The sequence below is a fragment of the Meriones unguiculatus genome, chromosome 8 (genome assembly GCF_030254825.1).
Source record: "Meriones unguiculatus strain TT.TT164.6M chromosome 8, Bangor_MerUng_6.1, whole genome shotgun sequence".
In the NCBI taxonomy this organism is placed as follows: domain Eukaryota; kingdom Metazoa; phylum Chordata; class Mammalia; order Rodentia; family Muridae; genus Meriones; species Meriones unguiculatus.
The window spans coordinates 82097727-82119391 of record NC_083356.1 but is presented as its reverse complement, the minus strand read 5'-3'; the positions used below and the strand labels follow the sequence as shown (position 1 = coordinate 82119391).

Sequence of the window (21665 nt, the reverse complement as noted above, 5' to 3'; positions counted from 1 at the left end):
CAACCCGCATGCAATCAGACATGCTCTTCTCTGGGTCCAAAGCGGCTGACCCTGAGTGCAGTGCTTAGCCTCGCATCCTGAGCATATCATTTTAGCTTTTTATGGTATCCAACCATGCTTGGGGAGAATGTCCTGCTTCAATGGCTGTAAAGGCCTGAATGATCATGGCTGCATCACACTGTTGTGAGACTCTAATCTTGCATATATACCACAGGCAAACCAAGGAGACCAACACCAGAAGGCCTGCTAACACTCCCATGCCCGCCCATTCCTTCAGATGATTCATGGCTGCAGCAATCCATGTTGATAATCCTGTGGCTAGTCCTGCGTCCACTCCGGTAGAATTTACTGTGACAATGGTCACTCTCAGCTGCTCCATCGTAGTATCGAATTCTCCAGTCCAATTACCTAAAATATAGCTCGACAATTGTTTAGACAGATTTGCAGCGCAGGAAAAATTCTCATGTTGTATGCTAGTGACACAAAGTCCAGCATACTTTCATTAACAGCCAGGTTGAGCGATTTGCCATAGGGTATCAATTTGCTCCTGCAAGAGGTCAATCCTCTGATTGAACACCATCAAGCTTCCTTTTAGTTGAGCATTAATTCCTTTATGTACAACTAAGGCATGAGCTACATTGGCTAAATGGTTATTCAGGGTCTGAGCAGTCTGCCCAGTATGACTCATGGCTAATGCCCTGGTGGTAGCTCCAACAGCCGTCAATGAGATAGTAGTAACAATGGTGGCTGTAGTTCCAAGATCCCTTTTCTGTCTGAAGAGAGTCATAGCGTGAGGGGCATCAATGGGCATAGGCACCCAGTGAGGCATGCGAGTAACCAGGGCATACCTAACTTTACTAGCATTCCAGCATTGGGCAAAAAAGCAAGTATCATTACCACAATTACTTGGCTCTATCTGGCTAATAATGAATAAAAATGGGGGATATAGACAAACAGGTGTGGGCTTATAGGAAATATTATGAGAAGCCTTAACCCCTCGTTGGAACATCCTGCGTCAGTTCTAGAACTAGCAGTGGTGGTGTCCGAGGTCTGAGTAGGTTCAGGAGACCATTGCCCCCAGGGGCGAGACGTGCTCCATGCCAATTGACTAACTCCATGTTTTCCTCCAATTTTGAAAGTCATTTAAGGTTCTTAAATTATTTTTTCCCTTTTTTCTTAAATTTTTCATCAATTACACTTTATTCATTCTGCATCCCCCCATAAGCCCCTCCCTCCTCCCCTCCCAATCCCACCCTCCCTCCTCCCTCTGCTTGCATGCCACTCCCCAAGTCCACTAATAGGGGAGGTTCTCCTCTCCTTTCTGATCTTAGTCTGTCAGTTCACATCAAAAGTGGCTGTATTGTCCTCTACTGTGGCCTGGTAAGGCTGCTCCCCCCCCCCCCCAGAGGGAGGTGATCAAAGAGCAGGCCAATCAGATTATGTCAGAGGCAGTCCCTCTTCACATTACTATGTAACCCAATTGGACTCTGAACTGCCCTGGACTACATCTGTGCAGGGGTTCTAGGTTATCTCCACGAATAGTCCTTGGTTGGAGTATGAGTCTCTGGGAAGTTCCCTATGTTCAAATTTTCTTGTTCTGTTGCTCTCCTTGTGGAGACCCTGTCCTCTCCAGCTCTTACTATAACAGCATTTTTATATATCCGAATAAACCATCATTCGGCTGAGTACATTATGTTGCATTTTTTGCTTTAGATGTAAATGTTTAGGTTTTTAAGAAAATCTAATTTTACATAATGGATTTCAAGGACTATAGTGTAATTTATTAAAGCATGTATTATGGACATTTCAAAAGTAAGCTATTTATTTTAAGGTGTATACAAATTTGATAATTTGTACTATTATAAAATACAGTTGTTCAAATACATAACGTTACGTCTTTACTTTTGTATCTGTGTTTTCCCTCTGAGTACCAAATCCTTGGCAGAAGCAAGTTAAAATGATCAAGAAATTACTACGAGGGTTCATGGTTTTGGTCCATCATGGTGCGAGGGAAAATGAGCGGAGCAATTGACACCATGATGGTCAGGAATTGGAAAGGATGCCAACTCCACTGACCTTCTCTGCTTTTTCTCTTTATCCAATCAGGCTCCAGTGTCTAAAACTGTGACCCATTCTGAGGGTGGGTCTTTCTGCCTAGCCCCAGTCACTGAACTTGTGTGACGCACTCTGAGGCCGATCTTCCTGACTAGTTGATTCTGTCCTGTAAATTTCTCACAAGAATAGCCGGTGGTGGGCAGTGAGAGTCCTCTCTGTATTTCTCACTCTAGTCAAACTGACAATAAAGGTTCTCTGCTACATGTGTGCTGCTTATCAATGAGAACACTAAAAAATATCTTCTTAAATCACGTCATTCTGTAACTGATGCCCAAACACCTTGTCTAAGCATCGCCATCATCTTGAACAGTTCAAATACTGTCTAAAAGCCCAAACCAATCCTCTGCTACAGACTTCCGTCCTCTAGACATCTCACATATGTTGGAGACTATGGATGGGATTTTTTAAAACTCAGTCCAAAAAAGCATTTTCATCTTTTCAGTGTACTGCTCACCTCAATGTAGAAAGTCATTAATACAAGGGCCCTGTTTGTAGCACAGTTCAAGTTAATTAACTTTTAAAAATATTTTATTTCTTTATGTTTTTTTTTAAATTTATTTACGTATTCATTCACTTCACATCCCAATCATAGCCCCTTCCCTTCCCATCTCTTGGTCCTACCCTTTCTCCCTCCTCCCCTATGCCCCTACCCTACCCTGGAAGAAGATTTCCTCCATCCTTATGAGACTTGATGTGCTGGGGTGGGTCTGTGGAAAGGGTAGGGGGCTCACGTTTTCTGAAGTTATTTACCTTCTTAAGACCCTAACAACTTATGAGTTAGAAGTGTGGCCCTGATGGCTACAGCACTGAAACAGTGTATAGTCGTTATTACCTATAATGTAAGCTACTTTATAATTCAGTTTTGAGCATATTCATGTCTCTGTTGTTATTTTTATTTGCTTTGTTTTTGTTTTTCAAGACAGGGTTTCTCTACATAGCCCTGGCTGTCCTGGAACTCACTTTGTAGAGCAGACTGGCCTCTAACTAACAGATATACCTGCCTCTTCCTTCTAAGTGCTGGGATTGAAGTGTGCTCCATCATGCCCAGCTTGCATATCCATGTCAAACTGAGGCAACAGAATAGGTTAAGAAAAAAAATAACAAAACTTCCTATAATAATTACAGTCAAAAGCAAAGTTTTATTTTTTAATGATGGAAAAATCCTTAAAAAAGATAATATTTTAAAATTATTTAGACAGTTGGACTGCTGGACTTATTTAACAGTTTTCTAAGTTCCAATGGTAATAGAAATATTTTATAGAAAGATTTATTCCTCATTAGTTTTACAAGTGTTTAGGGAATTTCTATGTTATTTTCAATTTGAAAGAAAACAGGACACTGTGAAGAGTACAAAGAAGTTCAAGGTGGGTTCCTGAGGCTCAGGAGCTTTTATGTCTTTATAAAGTCAAGAAAAACACAGAGAGCAAACATCTGAACAGGCTTGCAGTTCTGTCTGTCGAGGCAGAACTCACTGGAAATGAAATAGGTGGCAGCCTCCACATGAAGTAGAATCGAATATTTCCCAGAATAGTCTGCCTAAATTATGTGCTCAGAAATGTGTAGAGGCAAATGCTGAAACTGTGCTCATTGTCTTCATTGTATGCATCTCCACCTATATCTACCTTTTCTTCATGGTCGGATATTTCATCCTTTTCCCACTAAAGCATAAGCCCTAGAAAGGCAGACAATTGCTTGTTTTGCCTACTGCAATTGCTGTGTCATGTAAGATAGTATTTTTAGAAGGAATGAGAACCGATATAAGAATATGACGTGTTACTAAAAGCACAATATTATACACTAGGTAAGTCTTATTAAAAAGAGGTTTGTAAAGGTTCATGAGCCCACAAGATCAGTTTTGAGATTTGCCTGATGATGATCTTTATGACATGTTCCCATGATGTGAGAGGCATGTGTTAGAGATAGAGGCACTTATGTGAATACACACTCCCCCTCCCTTCTTTCCACTTTTCTTCTTTCCTTCCCCTCTTTTTAAGCCATGAGGATTGATCTAAGAGGTCTTCACCAGAATCACTCTGTCTTACCCTAATTACTCCCAAAGTCCCCACATCCTTATCAACATAGTTGGTTTATAAATACCCTCTTTACACTTCAGAACAAAAATCCAATTTGAGCACATGAGACCTCAGGGAACACACTCAGAACAATAAACATATCACAGTGATGTGCAGAATTGTTTAAATAAACGAATGAGTGGTTGTTATTAGATAATAAGACTGTGAGCACGCGTGCATACACACACACACACACACACACACACACACACACACACACACACACGTGTTTGTATGGAGTCCAGAAGATGATTTTATGAAGTTGATTCTCTTCCTCAGGCATTGAAGGATGGAGCCAGGCTGCTGAGCTTGCACTGCTGAGACATCACACTCTCTCAGAAGAACATAGTTTTGAAGAACTAGAAGGGTTTCCCATGATCTTTTGTTTCTCTTAGTTTCACACTGGGATACCTTTTGTTCAGATTTCACAGTTCTTCAGGAAATGTGGACAATCTGGTTATAGTTGCCAAAGTTTTGGTTCCTTAGGGTCCAACTTTTTCCATGTATTTAGCTCTGAACTAGTCTAGTGATTTAATCACCCTCAGTAACTCCACATAGCTAAACTTCTCCTAGAAGCGATCCCCCCGACACACAAACTCACATGATACAGGTGTGTCACAGGGCCACTTCTGCTGTTTGGTTGGTCACAGGGATATATGTGCGTTTTTGATTGTTGCTGTGATTCAATAGCTGTGTTTTCTATCGGGATAAAAAGCTGCTGGGTAAACAGCAGTCCCCAATGGGCTACTTTCCAGTGGTCAAGAAAGGAAGCAATTTTCTTTTATGTTTCTTGATTTCTTTCAACAATTAAAAACACAATGTAACATGGAGAGTGGAGGGCTGGTTTAGCCTCTCAAGTATTTGTATTGTAAGGATGAACCAATAAAACCCACAGTGTGCATGTATATAAGATATTGAACTTACCTTTCTGCTAGTTTCAAAACCATCTTTAGTTATATCATTCTTTTAATGATGAGAACATTGTTTCTAATTTAATTTTTTAGGGTTGTATCTAAATGTTTTTATCAATTATACAGCTGTACTAGAAAATTCTGTTACAAATATGTAAAATGTACATATAATTCCCTGCATTACACTCATAGACTTCATGTTTTGTTTAAATACTAATTTTAAATAATGATGGAAAAATTAAGATCATATACTAGGATTATATTTGCTTCTCTCTTGGTACAATGACTTAAAAGCTGAGTCACTTTATTAAAAAAATGAAAACATTAGTAACACCGCAAAGACTGCATTATCATTTTTCACTACTTGATGTTTTAGTCATGAGCTTTTCCTACATAAGTTTTTGCTTTCTTATAGAATTTAAAAGTAGATCGCTAACAATATGAATTAATTAAAATTTACAAAAAGGAGCATAAACTGCACAAGAAATATACTCTATGTACATGTAATATATGCATATATTCTGCACAACTCTGGTTATACAGAATCCAGTGAGAAAACATTGCACTTAAAGTCTTTCACACGTTAAGAAACAGAAAACTGGAATTATCTCTCTTAATGTTCATTAACTATAATGTTGGGTTATGTTCATGTTTAAGTATGCAAGTAATAAAATCTGTATTCCAAATATCGTACTCAATTTTCTATTGCTGTGAAGAGACAGCATGACCACCACAACTATTATAAAGAAAACACATTTTATTGTGGCTGGCTTACGGTTTCAGAGGTTCAGTCCCCTGGAATCATGGCAGGAAACATGGTGGCACACAGCAGACATGGTACTGAAGAGGGAGGTAAGAGTTCTGTACCTGGATTAGCAGGGAGAGCACTGGGCCTGGATTGAGTATTTGAAACTCCCAAAGCCCATCCCAAGTGATACACTTCATACAAGGCCACACCTGCTCTACCAAGGCTACACCTCCTAATAGTATCATTTTTTAGTTACTGAGCATTCAAGTCTATGAGCCTATGAGGACCAATCTTACACAAACCACCACATTCCCCTCTGTGGCCTCCATAGGCTTGTAGCCATATTATAATGAAAACAATGCATTCAGTCCAACTTCAAAAGTCCCCATCCTTAATAGTTTCTGTACCTAGCAGTGTATTGAAGCAGATGCTGAAGCTCATAACCAAAATGGGCAGAGTGCAGGCAATATTATGAAAGAAGGGGGAGATAGAAAGATGTGGAAGGGACAGGAGCCCCACAAAGAGAGCAATAGAACCAAAAAATCTGGACATAGAGGTCTTTTCTGAGATTGCTACTCCAACCAAGGACCATTAATGGAGATAACATAGAATCCCTGCACAGTTGTAGCCCATTGGGAACCCAGTTTCCCAGTGGATTTCCTAGTAAGGGGAACATAGACTATCTCTGACATGAACTCAGTGGCTGGCTCTTTGATCACCTTCTCATGAGGGGGGAGCAGCCTTACCAGGCCACAGAGGAAGACAATGCAGCCAGTCCTGATGAGACCTGATAGACTAGGGTCAGATGGAAGGGGAGATGGACTTGGAGAGGAGCATGGGAGGAGATGAGGGAAGGAAGGGTGGGATTAGTAGGGCAGGGAGGGGACTACAGCTGTGATACAAAGTGAATAAACTATAATTAATATAAAAAATAAAATTAAAACAAAAGGTTCGAAGTTTCTTTCGAGACTCAGGGCAATATCTCAACTGTAATGTCCTGTAAAATTAAAATCAAAAAGAGAAACACATACTCCCACCATATAATGGCACAGGGTATATATTACCACTCCAAAGAGTAAAGAAGAGCATAGTGAGAAAATATGGGCCAATGCAAGACCACAAAACAGCAAGGCATGTCAAAGGATTCTTCAGATCTCAAACCCTTTTTAGCTGTGTTGACAACAACACACTTCATTTTTGGCTGGTTAACAGGTATCCCACAACTCTGGCATCTTCAACAATTTGAGTTCTTCAACAAAAACCAGGCTTCACTTTCACAGCTTCACACAATGGCTTCTCTGGGCCTCCACACAGGGATGCCTCTGACACACGCCTGGTTTTAGTAGATTTCCTTAGCTGTGGAGATAGATTCTACAACCTCTTTCTTGTATCCTTGACTCCAAAGCCAGAACCTCAGGGCCAAAGTTGCTAAGTTCTTCTGCTTGCTAGGACTGAAGCACAACCCCCTCATTCAAATGCATTTTCACCGCTTTCTATTTTTAATACTTTTCTTGACTGCCTAACTTTGGTTATCCTGCCTAACTTGCTCTGTAAACCAGGCTGGCTGAAAATTCAGGGATCTTTCTGCCTCTGTCTCAAAAGATGAAAAGCAAGCACCACTACCTCAGACCTAACAGAAAACAAACTTAACAGGATCTTTGGAGGGTCCAAATGTACTGTTAGATCTTTTTCTTCACTTCAGAAATGAAAAATTAAAAAAAGCTCTGTCTAATGTGTGTGTGTGTGTGTCTGTGTTTGTATATCCTTTGCATGTTAATCGTGGCTTCCAGTTTTGTGTTCTTATGAGATTTCTCAGTGTGCATATGAGTGGTTCTCTGTGTCTTGTAACTTCTCGTGGGTATTTTACCTAGTTTATTTTTTTCTAATTCTGATGTTATGTTTTGTTTTTCTTAGTATATTTTATCATTATCCTCAAAAGCCTGTTTGTTTCTAATAAGAAACAGAAAGAAAGTGAATGCTGATGGGAGAGGAGGTGATGAGAATCTGGGAGGAGTATAGGGAGGGGAAACAAATTTAATCAGGATATATTATGTAAGAAAAATATCTATTTTCAATTGAAGGGGGGAAAAGGCTGTAAATCAACAAGAAAGAGAAAGAAAGAAAAGAAAAGAAAAGAAAGAAAGAAAGAAAGAAAGAAAGAAAGAAAAGAAAGAAAGAACAGAATCATGCACTTCACTGTAGAAGAAGGGAAAAAAACTTGAGCAACACCTCATCACTGTGTTTTGCAGTTTTTTAGCGCTAAAAGTGATTTCAGTGTTGGTTAAAAATGAATTGAAATATAACAAAGCAAATCAGAAAGTATCAGGTTTCATTAACTTTTATATTACTTGATATGTTTATATAGTCTCTGAAAGAAAAAAAAAATCTTTCTTTTGTATAGATAAGAAACTCTGGTGGGCAGACCAAAACTTAGCTCAACTGGGAACCTGTAACAAAAGAGATGGAAGGAATCGCACCATCCTGAGAAATAAGACTTCCGGAGTTGTTCACATGAAAGTGTATGACAAAGAAATGCAACAAGGTATGTCCCTCTGTGGTGAATGTGTGACACTGTTAAAGTAAGTTGCTCTCTCTTTCACGCGATTGGCTATTTCTTTTCTAGCCCTTTGTCACAGCAGCTGTGGGGGAGGAGGCCATGCCTAATACTGAAGAAAAATGGTCTTCACCTATGAGTTTTAAAGCATTATCAAGAATGCTGTAAGATTCTTAATCTTTCACTTAATTGACATTTTATTTATTACCTGGGTAAAAAATATATATACCTGGGTAAAAAATATATATAGGGAATTTTTAATTTTTTGTTTCTTTAAAAACGCAGAAACATTTTAAGAATACGTTTTCGTTTCAACCCCAGGTGTGGGGAGACGGGGCTGCTTTGCAGCAGCTGGCTATGATGTGCCTCATGCTCTAGCACACGCATGATTTTTGCCAGCTGCAGATAGTTTCCCACATTGTGTGAGGTTTGGAATTCTGGGGACTTTTCAGAGGATGTATAAATGCTGGAGTCCCGATGGGGGAGTGGCTGGTGCGCTGTTATTTTGTTGTTGGTTGCTATCGGTCACGGTTTGTTAAATGCCATACACAAAGAAGAAATTAGATATCCTGGCTGCAAACTTGCCCCAAGGAGCTCCATACCGGGAATCAGCAGGAAATAGTCCAATATAATGTCGCCCCCTTTCAGACTCCTGAATTTATTCCAGAATCTCTTTAATTTCTTGTCTATCTCCTATCTAGCGTTAGCAGGTTGAAAGAGAAAAAGAAAAGGGGTGGAGAAGAGTGGAAGACTAAAGAACCCACAAAGCAGAGAAGCCCGGTTACAGATATGAGAAAAAATATCAAATAAAAATTTACATACCGTGTAACTAGGCCACGGTTCTTCAAATACCTCATGCTGACATAATTTCATATCTTAACATGCAGTATTGTTTGTCTCTGCACATTTATGCTCTTGTTGCCCTTGTCCAAACGGTGGGCCGTGAAGTGGAGTGAAAGCTAACAATGGTTTACATAGGTGGACTCGTCACGGTGCTCAGATGGCAACTGGATTAGACATCACTGCAGCTGAGCGCCTGCTAGTCCTCTCTTTGCTACGGGATCCATGACGTTAGCATGACCCTCTTCTGAAAATGAAAATCATTCTTCATGCGTGCATACTATTTCCTCAAACCCTTCTCCACATGCTGCTTCTTCGTTCTCCACGTACACATACTCCCTTACATTCTCCTCCATAGACTACTTCCTGATTCTAGTTTCTGTCATGAAAATCCTTACCTTCAGATACTTCTCACAAAAAATTTCATAACACTTAGAGAAAGGAATTTTTAATTAAATTTTTATTTTTTGTATTAATTACAGTTTATTTACTTTGTATCCCAGCTGAAGCCCCCTCCCTCATTCCCTCCCAATCCCACCTTCCCTCCCTCATCTCCTCCCTGCCCCTCTCTAAGTCCACTGATAGGGGAGGTCCTCCTCCCCTTCCATCTGACCCTAGCTTATCAGGTATCTTCAGGACTGGCTGCAATGTCCTCCTCTGTGGCTTAGAAAGGCTGCGCCTCCCTCGGGGAGGGGGGTGTGAGGTCAAAAAGCCTGCCATTGAGTTCATGTCAGAAATAGTCCCTGTTCCCCTTACTAGGAAACCCACTAGATACTGAGCTGCCATGGGAAAAAAGTTCAAATCAGATAAAAGCAGGGGAATAAAAAAGCCAAGGGGCTTGCTATCTCAGAAGAATAGTCCAACATTCCAGTAGGCAGGGTTTGCTGGTGACACCCATTGAACCCACCTAAGCAGGAGTAGACACTATAGAAACGAGAGTGGTGCCTGCAATACCTTTCAAAGGCTGAAATTTTGGTCAAGACTCCTTGTTGAAGTCAAAGGAGAATATATCACTTTGGTGAAAAAAAAAGATTATTTACAAATCTAATGTAAGATGATTAAAGTTATTTTATTGTTGAGAAGATATTAAATCGCAGATAATCCACATGAACAAATATGCATCCCTTCCACAATATTTAATTAGTTGTTAATATTTTCATTTATTACCTCCTATATTCTATTGCCACCTTCCACTTTTCCTCTCCCCTGTGGTCTCTTTCTTTTTCTCAATCTCATTTCTGCTGACATATTGTGTAATAAGAAAGACGCGTGTGATGTGCTTCTTCCTGATTCGAGATTGCTTTACTACTCTAGATGTTTCATGTATTTCTTTTCTCTGCACAAACAAACCAATCAATCAGTCAAACAAACAAACAAAAAAACCCCACCATATTGCTCTTCTTCATGGCTGAATAAACTTCCATTGTGCGTGTGTGTGTGTGCGTGTACTTTATTCTCTCATCCGTTAGTAGACACTGGTTTCGTAGTGTGGTTGTTGCAATAATGCTGTAAAATATCTATGTGTAAGAATCTCTTCAGGGCTTCAACTGAGAATGATATAAAGCACATGCCCAGGAGTTGTATGATTGAGCAATAAGGCATTTCCATTTTCACTTTTGTGGTTGGGTTCCATAGTGGCTAGAGTCGTTTATATTTTACCAACAGTGCACATAAGAGAACCATCCCCTGCTCCTCACAAGCCTATCTATGGTTCTGATTGCTTAATGAGTGACCTTACTTTCCCCCAAGGGTTATGGAGGTTTGACGGGTTAAGTAAATTGGCCAGTTGTACTTAATATAGTGACCAATATAATTAATTTTATTAGTTAATTTATGGATATTTTGTATTATTTTTCTGATATACTGATAATTTTTTTGGCAATTTTTAATTATTGTATAAAATAATCTAGTGATGTTTCACTAATAGTTAAAAAGTATTTTCTGTATTTCAATAAACAATGTAAGCTTTGAGGGCAATGCAGTGATGGAATGTTTGCCTAGCACATATGAGGTCCTGCATTTGATCTGCAGCACAGAAAAATAGATAGATAGATAGATACATAGATAGATAGATAGATAGATAGAAGATAGATAGATAGATGGATGGATAGAAGATAGATAGATAGATAGATAGATAGATATTGGAATTCATGTCAATGTAGTTTAAATGCAGTGTGTTATTACTGACAGTAAACAGCATCTATGAAGACAGCTTCATATCTGATCAATACAAATTTATTTATTAAGTACAAAAGTATAAAATTTACATAGTATGCAAATGAAGACATATCTAAAATGTATTGAAACACATCATTTGCAAGTATAGCACACACAAAAACAGAGGGAGAGGAAGCAGCAATTCCTAATAGCATACCTAGAGAAAGTCCTCACTGGTCTTTGAAGACATGAATAACACACACCTTCTGTGAAACTGCAGATCAGTTTTGTAGACAGTGGTTCTGATAAAATTTTCATGTGGATGTGATTCAAAATTCTGCTTTCCTTAGCCACACTTTTGTCACCTGGAAGATTTAACCCTAAAGATGCCACTGTGTGATACATGTACTACAAAAGCGTCCAAGGAGAACTCTAACACTTAGACCCAGTGGTAGCTTACAACTACATGGTTCTCGCTGGAAAAAAAATGCTGATAAAAGCATCTGTTTGAAAGACAACGCCATTAACAGAATCACTGTCGGTGGCTTGAAAGCTTCATTAGAATGAAATATGAGCAATTTAGTGCTCTTTAAGGTGTTAACATTATTACCTCCTTGGATTTCAAAGTACAATTAACTGCCTCATTTATCATTTTTGACACAGATCACTGGAGAGTTGAGGTTTTTTTAGTCAAATGGACTTTCCAGCTCCACCTGTCATTTGGGGTATGAGTTGTGACCATCAATCTCACTACAGAATATTAATCCAAACTACCACTTGTAACTTGATAATCACTACAAAAATCACTACTTTGAAATGACCACAATTGCTCCCTATTTGCATTTTATATACTAAAAGGAAATACTTACATTGAGTAAGACTAGCTTCATTATTATTTTCTCTCCACAGAGGTTATATGTGAAATGTATGTTGTTATTCTAAAGTGTTTTAAAATATATGTAGGGAAAACAGGGACTATCTCTGGCCTGAACTCAGTGGCAGGCTCTCTGATCACCTTCCCCTGTGGAGTGCAGCCTTATCAGGCCACAGAGGAAGGAAATGCAGCCAGTCCTGATAAGACATGATGGGCTACAGTCAGATGGAAGGGGAGGAGGACCTCCCCTATCAGTGGACTTGGGAAGGGGCATGGGAGGAGATGAGGGAGGGGGTCACAGCTGGGATACAAAGTGAATACACTATAACAAATAATTCATAAAAAGTTTATAAATATATGATTTTTTTTACCAACAAATAAGTATGAGATATAGTGCCTGCATTGTAGTAGCACCATACCCCAATAATTGCTGTTCTATTTTGTTTCTCACAGTTCTGCTAATATCAATATAATTTCTCATATTCTCTTATTTTCATGTATTCATTCTATTCCTTGAACTAATTTCCCTTACTTTTTCATCTCCCTCAGCTCTATGTTCTGTTCCCTTAAGCTTTATGTTGACATGCCACTAGGCCTTCCTTCCTATGCTTCAGTCTTTCGTGTTAGCTGGAGAAAGCCTCATCTGAAGCCCATGAGTATATGCCAGCATTAAGTTAACATGTGCCCACACGCTTTTCATAAAATGAAGCACATGCACTGTCAGATTAGAATTAATACACAGTTGTTAATGTGGTTGTCTTCTTGTTGAAAACATCAGAGAGCTGAACTATCACTGTAAGTCACCTTGAGAACAAAGCGGATGAGTCAGCTGCCTTCATGAGCTCATAAAAGAGATACACACACGGAATTGCTTTAAAACTGCAGGTTACTTCTAAGGGATTCGATATTGCTGAGCTATCGATGAAGAAATGAATTGAGAATGTGCTCAATCTCCTGATAAGCAACCTCCCAAATTGAGAATATTTCACATATCAAAAATGACAAAGGTAGTGACAGATTCTATTGAGCAATTAAATCCTGTTTGATTGTCTTGAATTCAGAAAATGAGAAATAATGAAGTGGCTTGGCATTTTCAATCTCCCACAGAGTCCTATTGATACTCAGCTCTCAGCGTGCTTTGGGAAGATCACTGGATTTCCTGAACTTTAGAGCAAACCTTGAGCCCATTAAATAGCATTTCACATTGTCCTAGATCAATAAAAATGTAAAAATGGGATATTTAATGAACTTACAGGGTAGAATGTAAATTACTTAACTTTATGCTACAGATTTAATTAGCCCATTGGGCTTAATGAACTCAATAGAAGATTTTCATAGAATGTCAACCTGGAATTACCTGACTAATATTTGTCACTGCTACCATATGGAAATGAGAAATGAAGAGAATTAGTACGCCAATTGATTACATGATTTCGTTGGGTGTGTTTTAAAAGTATTTTGAAAGAATTATGTTTATTGGAATATAGAAAATAATATCTTTGCTTTAAAATTTAAAGCATTAATGCAGGTATATATCCTGACCTTTTAGAGCTGAAGCTACATTTGAGTCAGAAAGAAAACATTGTTATTTTTCTGTGATTTTACAACATTTTTAAGGTCCCTGATAGCACGGTATAATGGCATATGCCCTGAAGAGACTGAGGTAAGATGGTCATGGGTTCTAGACTAGCTAATCATTATCTAGTGAAATCTATCACAGCAAACAAAACACAAAATCCAGAAATTAAAGTGTTAATGACAGTTTTCATGAAAATTATAATTTTTGTTTACTTTTCTAAATGGCCTTCTGATACTGTTTAATTGTTTTGAAGGGCAGGATTCCATCATAATCTGCCATTTTGAGTCTTTGAAAGAAGCCAGGCACAGTGGTACACACCTGTAATCCCAGCACTCAGGGAGGCAGAGGCAGGTGGATCTCTGTGAGTCTAGCTTGGTCTACAAAATGAGTCCAGGATGGCCAAGCCTACACAGAGAAACCTTGTCTTGAAAAAAAAAAAGTAGTTATTTGAAGATTGAGATGTTATATTCTATATAAATTATATTTAAAAACAAAACAAGTATTTGTTCACATGATTGATACCGAATAAGTCCGTTACGTTATTATTTTCTTTCTTCAGTTGCTTTGTTTTCCCTCTCTACAGGCAGTAATTCTTGTCACCTAAATAATGGTGGGTGCTCTCAGCTTTGCTTACCAACATCTGAAACCACGAGGACCTGCATGTGTACGGTGGGCTATTATCTCCAGAAGAACCGCATGTCCTGCCAAGGTATACACTCACAAGAAATTTACCGTGCTGTGCTTACTAAACCATCAGCATGTGCCACACAGACTTTGGCAGCCACTGATAGTTACCAATTAGAAAAAGAACGTTATTTTCTTATTAAGACAGTGATCACACTGCTACCTCATTAAAGACTGAGTCCTCCTTTTAAGGTGGTTCAGACTGAGTGACCCTAAATTAAAGTTTGCCAACTCTCTCCTCAAGTATTCCTTCTATCTGAAGTCTCTATCTGGCTTGTATGTGGGTGCATGTCTGTCTGTCTGTCCCTAACAAAGGGCTTTGTTCTGTATTTATTGAACAGTACATAAATCATTGCATAGGAAAGGAATGAGGAGTTTGGCTTTGTTGTTGTTTGATTTACAGAACTCTATTAAAAAGCATCAGAAGGAAAAGAGTTACTCTAATCTAATCCCAAATGCGCCAGAATAGCAGTCAAAACACAAACTGGTGTTTTTAACCTGTATCTACATGCTATTTGTGCTTAATAATTGTGTTCTTTAAGGTTACTTCAAAATGTCAAACCTATTTGGCTGCTGCTTGTAGCAAATGATACCATGACCATACCACCACCATGACACACACACACACACACACACACACACACACACAGAGTTATTCTGCATCAGAGGCATGTGGAAGAATTCAGTTTAAAATGAAATCTGGACATTCAGCTTATGTTGTAAATGCTGGGTTATCTGGGAATTTCAAGGCACAGTAAGTTTGGTTACTTTGTTTTCTCACGGCCAGGTAAAGCTAATAGTAAACAGGCTGAATTCACACTAAGGAAACAGACTGGACCCATAATGAAGTGATACCAAGACTTTTACCGACTTGGTTACAAGCCCTTTCACAGAAGTCTATTACCAGAAAATAGTGTATGCTACTCGGGTGCATATAGAGTCATTTAATCGGTTAGAAATATTTGAAGTATCACTGCTTTCTTTTAAGACTTTCCAATTTTCATTCCATTTATTTATTCATTCATTCATTTACTTATTGGAGTTATGCCCCTTACAGCACTGACACAGAGACCAGAAGACAACTGTGGGAGTAAATGCTCTCCATGAGGATCCAGGAGATTGAAGTCAGTCAGGCCTTCATACTGAGGGGCAGGTGCTGTTACCTGCTGAGTTGCCTCCCCAGCCTAAGACTGTAATTTTTAAAAACCTTAATTTGGGCATTAAAAAAAAAATAAAATAAAACCTTCAAGAAACCTAGTAGCTTCTCTATTCAATTCAAATATACCGAAGATGGCGTACACAGCTGTGGTTGTTTAGGTGGTATTATTACACAATTTGAATCCCATTTTGTTAATTTCTTCTAACTATTTGAACAAAACATCACTGAGAACTGGAGCTTCAGGTCTGCATTTCTGAGGGGCAAGAAAACTTCTGGGAGAGAACTCTGTACAACCCTCAGGATTCTACAGCCCCTTATGATTTCATAAGCTATAGAAGTGGTAGTTCACAAAAGTTAATTTCTTTAGTTATGGTGCTTAGCCAATGAGAAAACTCATTTTTTTTTTTTTACCAAAAGATGCCCCAACCCCATTTGAGAAAAAAAATATATATCAAAATTATGACTTATTTAATTTGATATAAAATATGTGAATGGCATTTATTCTGTCTCAGACTCTGTTTAAAGGATCTTGAAACATTGTGACTTAGTTCCCTTCTTGTAAATTGCTGAGATGGATCCCAGTCACCCAATTTGATATATCATAAAACCGAGGCACAAGGACATTAATCAAGTTTTGTGATTAAGAGGTAGTAGACACATTTAAAGATAGATACTGTTAGTTTAAGTATCTGTACATATACTTCAAAATAAGTATATGTATTTCGTAATATATTAGAGAAATTTTTAAGCATTAGCATGTGAACCCTTGTAGTAATATTATATCCATGTGCTTATTTTATGATGACATCATTATAATGTTCAAAAATATATTAGGGCAAAAATTAATAGCTTATTTCTTGGCCCATTTGTATCTAAAGGATTTAAGAACCAGATTGTGTCCCTTAAAACCTCTAAATGCCTACTACAACAAAACCAATGATGTAGTTGTGTAAATAAAAGCCATTATTTTACAGGAGCAAGTGCATGCTTAAATTGTAAAGACAGAATGCCCTTTTCTGTGAGGCCAGACATTCTGGAAATGATCTACTTCAGAGCTTCTGCCAATGGTCTCATACCAAGGGCACTGCAGACAGAGAAGCTTTCATCTGCCCCTTATCTGGCTTCTGGTATGGGACCGGTGATCTATGAAACCCTCTGGGAAATTTCAGTGCACAACAGTTTCAGGGCCGTGGTTTACATACCTTTAAATCACTGTCTCTGTAGAACCAGAGAACTTCATGAAGTTAGGAAATATATTCACTAATATAAACTAATATTCTGGAAATGACCTAGTGAACTGTTATGTGAAATATTCAAGTTGAGCTTTCTTTCCTCCGTCTAGGTATAGAATCTTTTCTTATGTACTCAGTTCATGAAGGAATCCGGGGGATAGCTCTTGAACCGAGTGACAAAACGGATGCTCTGATGCCTATATCAGGAACTGCATTTGCTGTGGGGATAGATTTCCATGCAGGTAAGTAGATTTCGTTAATTATCCTCCTGATTCAGAAACAGGCAATATATAATGGCAATATTACTTTTAATCTGTACTTGGACAGTCAAGCTGACAATGAATTAAAGAAGAATTTTTCAGCTTATTACTAATATTTTAATTACATTTTATCTGCTTAAGAATCAAGTAATTGTTTTCTAAATAGAAACATTTGATTTACATATATATTTATATGCCACGATTGATAATTGCTTTTCTTCAAATAAGCGAATTTGTGTTTTTTTATTTTTTATTTATATTTTATTTTTCAAATAAATAAACGTATATTTTACTTTTATCTAGTTATAAATACAAAAATACTCCAAATAAAACATTCCAATCTATTGAATTCTTAAGGTATTCTCTTAAGGAAAATATTTTCCTGATGAATAATCAATGGTAAGAAATTTACTTAGAACATTTAATGTAGTATGTGTTGGGACACAGAGTTGCTTTAATTCCACGTCCTTTATAAATAAGGAAAGAAAGCAACCGTAGCCCAACAGAGATTGCTGTGGGTGAGACCAACAGATAGTTGTGGGTGATACAAAATAGCCACAGGGAATTAATGGCAAACAGTGCTGAATGTATGTTGAAGCCAACAAGTCGGGGCAGGTAACAGCTGAAGTCATATGCAGTAGGAATGTTAACGGTGATACACTCATCTCATTTGCGATTTAATTCTTAAAATATTACATGTGCTCTCTGGGCTGGGCTGGAGCGACGGGTCAGTGGTTAAGAGCAGAGGGCCCAGGTTCAGTTCCAGCAACCACAAAGTGGTTCCAGCAACCACAAAGTGGCTTATCACCCTTCCTAACTCTCCTTCCACGCGATCTGACATCCCCTCTTTCACAAGAACCAGATACTCATGTGATATACATCTATGTACACAAAAATACCCATACACATAAAATAAAGATGATAAATCATGAAATAAACATTGTGAATCTCTGCTTATCAGCATATGGACTCCAAGTAGCAAAACTGTTTTTCTCTCTTGCTGTAAAACACTTCGTTTTTTTTGAGAATATTCATAAATGGGTCAAAGATAAATTTTCTGTTATGCTTTTGTTCTTTATTATTATTATTATTTATTAGTACTATCATTATTTATTTATTAAATAATTTTTATTTTTTGTATTAATTACAGTTTATTTACTTTGTATCCCAGCCATAGCCCCCTCTCTCATTCCCTCCCAATCCCACCCTCCCTTCCTTATCTCCTTCCTGCCCCTTTCCAAGTCCACTGATAGGTGAGGACCTCCTCCCCTTTCATCTGACCCTAGCTTATCAGGTATCTTCAGGACTGGCTGCAATGTCTTCCTCTGTGGCCTAGCAAGGCTGCTTCTCCCTCTGGGGTGGGGTGAGGTCACAGAGCCAGCCATTGAGTTCATGTCAGAAATAGTCCCTGTTCCCCTTACTAGGAAACCCACTAGATACTGAGCTGCCATGAGCTACAGCAGGGGTTCTAGGTTATATCCATACATGGTCCTTGGCTAGAGATGCAGTCTCATAAAAGACCCGTGTGCCCTGATATGTTTGGTCCTTGTAGAGCTCCTTCCTCTCCAGGTCATACTAACTCTCCCTTCTTTCATATGGTTCCCTGCACTTTGCTGAAGATTTGGTTATGAGTCTCAGCATCTGTTTTGATACACTGCTAGGTAGAGTCTTTCAGAGTCCCTCTGTGGTAGGCTCCTGTCCTGTTACTTGTTTTCTCCTACTTCCAATGATCATCCTATTTGTCTTTCTAGGTGAGGATTGATCATCTTACCTCGGCTCCTCTTTCTTGTTTATCTTCTTTAAGTGTACAGATTTCAGTATGTTTATCCTATGTTAAAGGTCTTTTGTTCACTATTATTATTATTATTATTTATTAGTACTATCATTATTTATTTATTTATCTATCTATCAATTTATTTATTTGCTGGCTTGGAACTTACCATGTAGACCAGGTTGGCTTCAAATTCGCAAAAGTCTCCCTATATCTACCCCATGAGTGCAGAGATTAAAAGTATTTGACCCTGTACACAGTACAGAAACCACTTTTCTTAAATAAGTTATGTTAGACTGGAACCTATCACAAATGGCCTCTGAAAAACTCTACTGATTGAGGTATCCAAGCAGAGGTTGAGACTCATAGCCAAACTTTGGGCAGAGTACAGGGAATCTTATGAAAGAAGGGGGAGATAGAAAGACCTGGAGTGGACGGAGCTCTAAAATGAGACCAACAGAGCCCTGGGAACCCTGAAGAGAATAATACCCTAACTAAGGACAATGCATGGAGAAGACCTAAACCCCCAGCTCAGATGTATCCCATAGACTCAGTCTCCAACTGGGGTCTTAGTAAGTGGAACACGGCCTTTCTCTGGCATGAACTCAGTGGAAGGCTCTCTGATCACCTCCCCCTGGGGAATGCAGCTTTGCCAGTCCACAGAGGAAGACAATGAAACCAGCCCTGATGAGACCTGATAGGCTAGGGTCAGATGCAATGGGAGAAGGACCTCCCCTATTAGTGGACTAGAGAAGGGGCATAGGGGTAGAAGATGTAGGGAGGGTAGGTTTGAGAGGAGATTGGGGAGGGGGCCACAGCCAGCATACAAATTGAATAAATTGTAATAAATGATAATAATAAAATATAAAAGTAAAAATGAAAATAGTTATGTTGGACCAAAAGCTTAGCATCCCATAGACAATGACATCCTATGTTTTTTGTTTTTTTTTTTTAATTTTCATTTACTTGTTTTAAGAGTATGTGTATGATCCTGAATATACGTATGTGTGTACATGGATGCTTGAAATATCCAAGGAGCAGGAAGAGGGCATTAGGACCTCTGGAACTGCATTGACAGGTAGCTGTAAACTGCTGGATTCTGGTGCTGGAAACTGAACTCAGGTCCTCTACAACAGAAGCAAGTGCTCTTGACCAAAGAGCCATTTTTACAGCCTCTAAAATTCTGTTATTTTAGAAATGTTTTCTGCAAAAAAGAATTCCACCAAGAAATGTTTATTAGACATTATGGTAATGCTACCAAAGTCATATTACAAATTGTTGATGTACAGTTGATCAAACCACTTTATTATTTATGGAAGAATTACTACCTTGTATAATATACCCTGATTTTTATACACATGACTTTTTCTTACATGTTTATTATAAAATTCATTGAGTGAAAAACAAGAAAATTTGAACTTATAAAATCTTTCAAATACACATAAACATTTAAACTTAGTACAAGCTCCCCTATGTTACTCATATTTCATATTTGATTGTGTGAAAGCTCATTAATGATTTTTTAAAATATATGATAAATATTCATGAAACAAAACATTAAAAGAAAGTAGGTATTAATATTCTGATTCTGTCAATAACCAAATTTTTAAAAGAGTAAACCAATTTATTTGTAGTAGTTAAATTCACTGAGGTTTTATGGTCCTGAAAAGGTTGAATTTAATGATAAAGTATAATTTTCTTTGTACACAATAATCATCTACTTGTTTTACTATTCAGTAATTATTAAAATTATGTTCTTGATAATGGAGTATCTTTTCATTAGAAGAAATGATCAATGTCAGATAAAATTCTATGTTCCCTCTATTATCTCAACTAGATATTTTTAAAAACTACATGTTATTTATTCTTTAAAATTTTTGTAATAAGACCTCCCCTAAGAGTGGACTTGGGGAGGGGCATGCATGCGGAAGAGAGAGGAAGAGAGGGATTGGGAGAGGAGGAGGGAGGGAACTACAGGGGGCATAAAAAGTGAATAAAGTGTAACTAATAAAGAACTTTTAAAAAGTTTTATATATTTTTCCCACCTGTAGCTCCCTCTCTCATTACCTCCCAATCCCATCCTCCCTCCCTCATCTCCTCCCATGCCTCTCTCCAAGTCCACTGGTAGGGGGGTCCTCCTCCCCTTCCATCTGACCCTAGCTTATCAGGTCTCATGAAGACTGGCTGCATTGTCTTCCTCTGTGACCTGCAAAGGCTACTTCCCCCTCAAGGGGCAATAATCAAAGAGCCAGCCACTGAGTTCATTTCAAGCAGTCCCTATTCCCCTTACTGGGAAAACCCACTTGGATACTGAGGTGCCATGGGCTACATCAGAGCAGGGTTCTGGGTTATCTCCATGAATGGTCCTTGGTTGGAGTATCAGTCTCAGAAAAGACCCCTGTGCCCAGATTTTTTGGTTCTGTTTACTCCTTGTAGAGCTCCTGTCCCCTCCAGGTCTGCCTATCTTCCCCTTCTTTTATAACATTCTGTGTACTCTGCCCAAAGTTTGGCTATGAGTCTCAGCATCTGCTTTGATACACTGCTGGGTAGCGTCTTTCAGATGTCCTCTGTGGTAGGCTCCTGTTTTGTTTCGTATTTTCTCCTTCTTCCAATGTCCATTCTGTTTATCTTTCTGAGTATCTTTCTGAGTATCGAGGGTCATCCTTCTTCTTTACCTTCTTTAGGTTTACAGATTTTAGGATGTTTATT

The 21665-nt window shown here is 38.4% G+C and overlaps 1 protein-coding gene across 1 annotated transcript in view; it reads left to right on the top strand.

The window, feature by feature from the left end:
- Lrp1b (LDL receptor related protein 1B) overlaps positions 1–21665 on the top strand; it is a 2037254-nt gene that overhangs the window by 1454233 nt on the left and 561356 nt on the right. The window contains exons 33-35 of the mRNA XM_060390094.1: positions 8248–8388; positions 14434–14559; positions 17036–17167. Of these exons, the coding sequence (XP_060246077.1) occupies positions 8248–8388; positions 14434–14559; positions 17036–17167 (399 nt within the window). The remainder of the gene's footprint in view (positions 1–8247; positions 8389–14433; positions 14560–17035; positions 17168–21665) is intronic.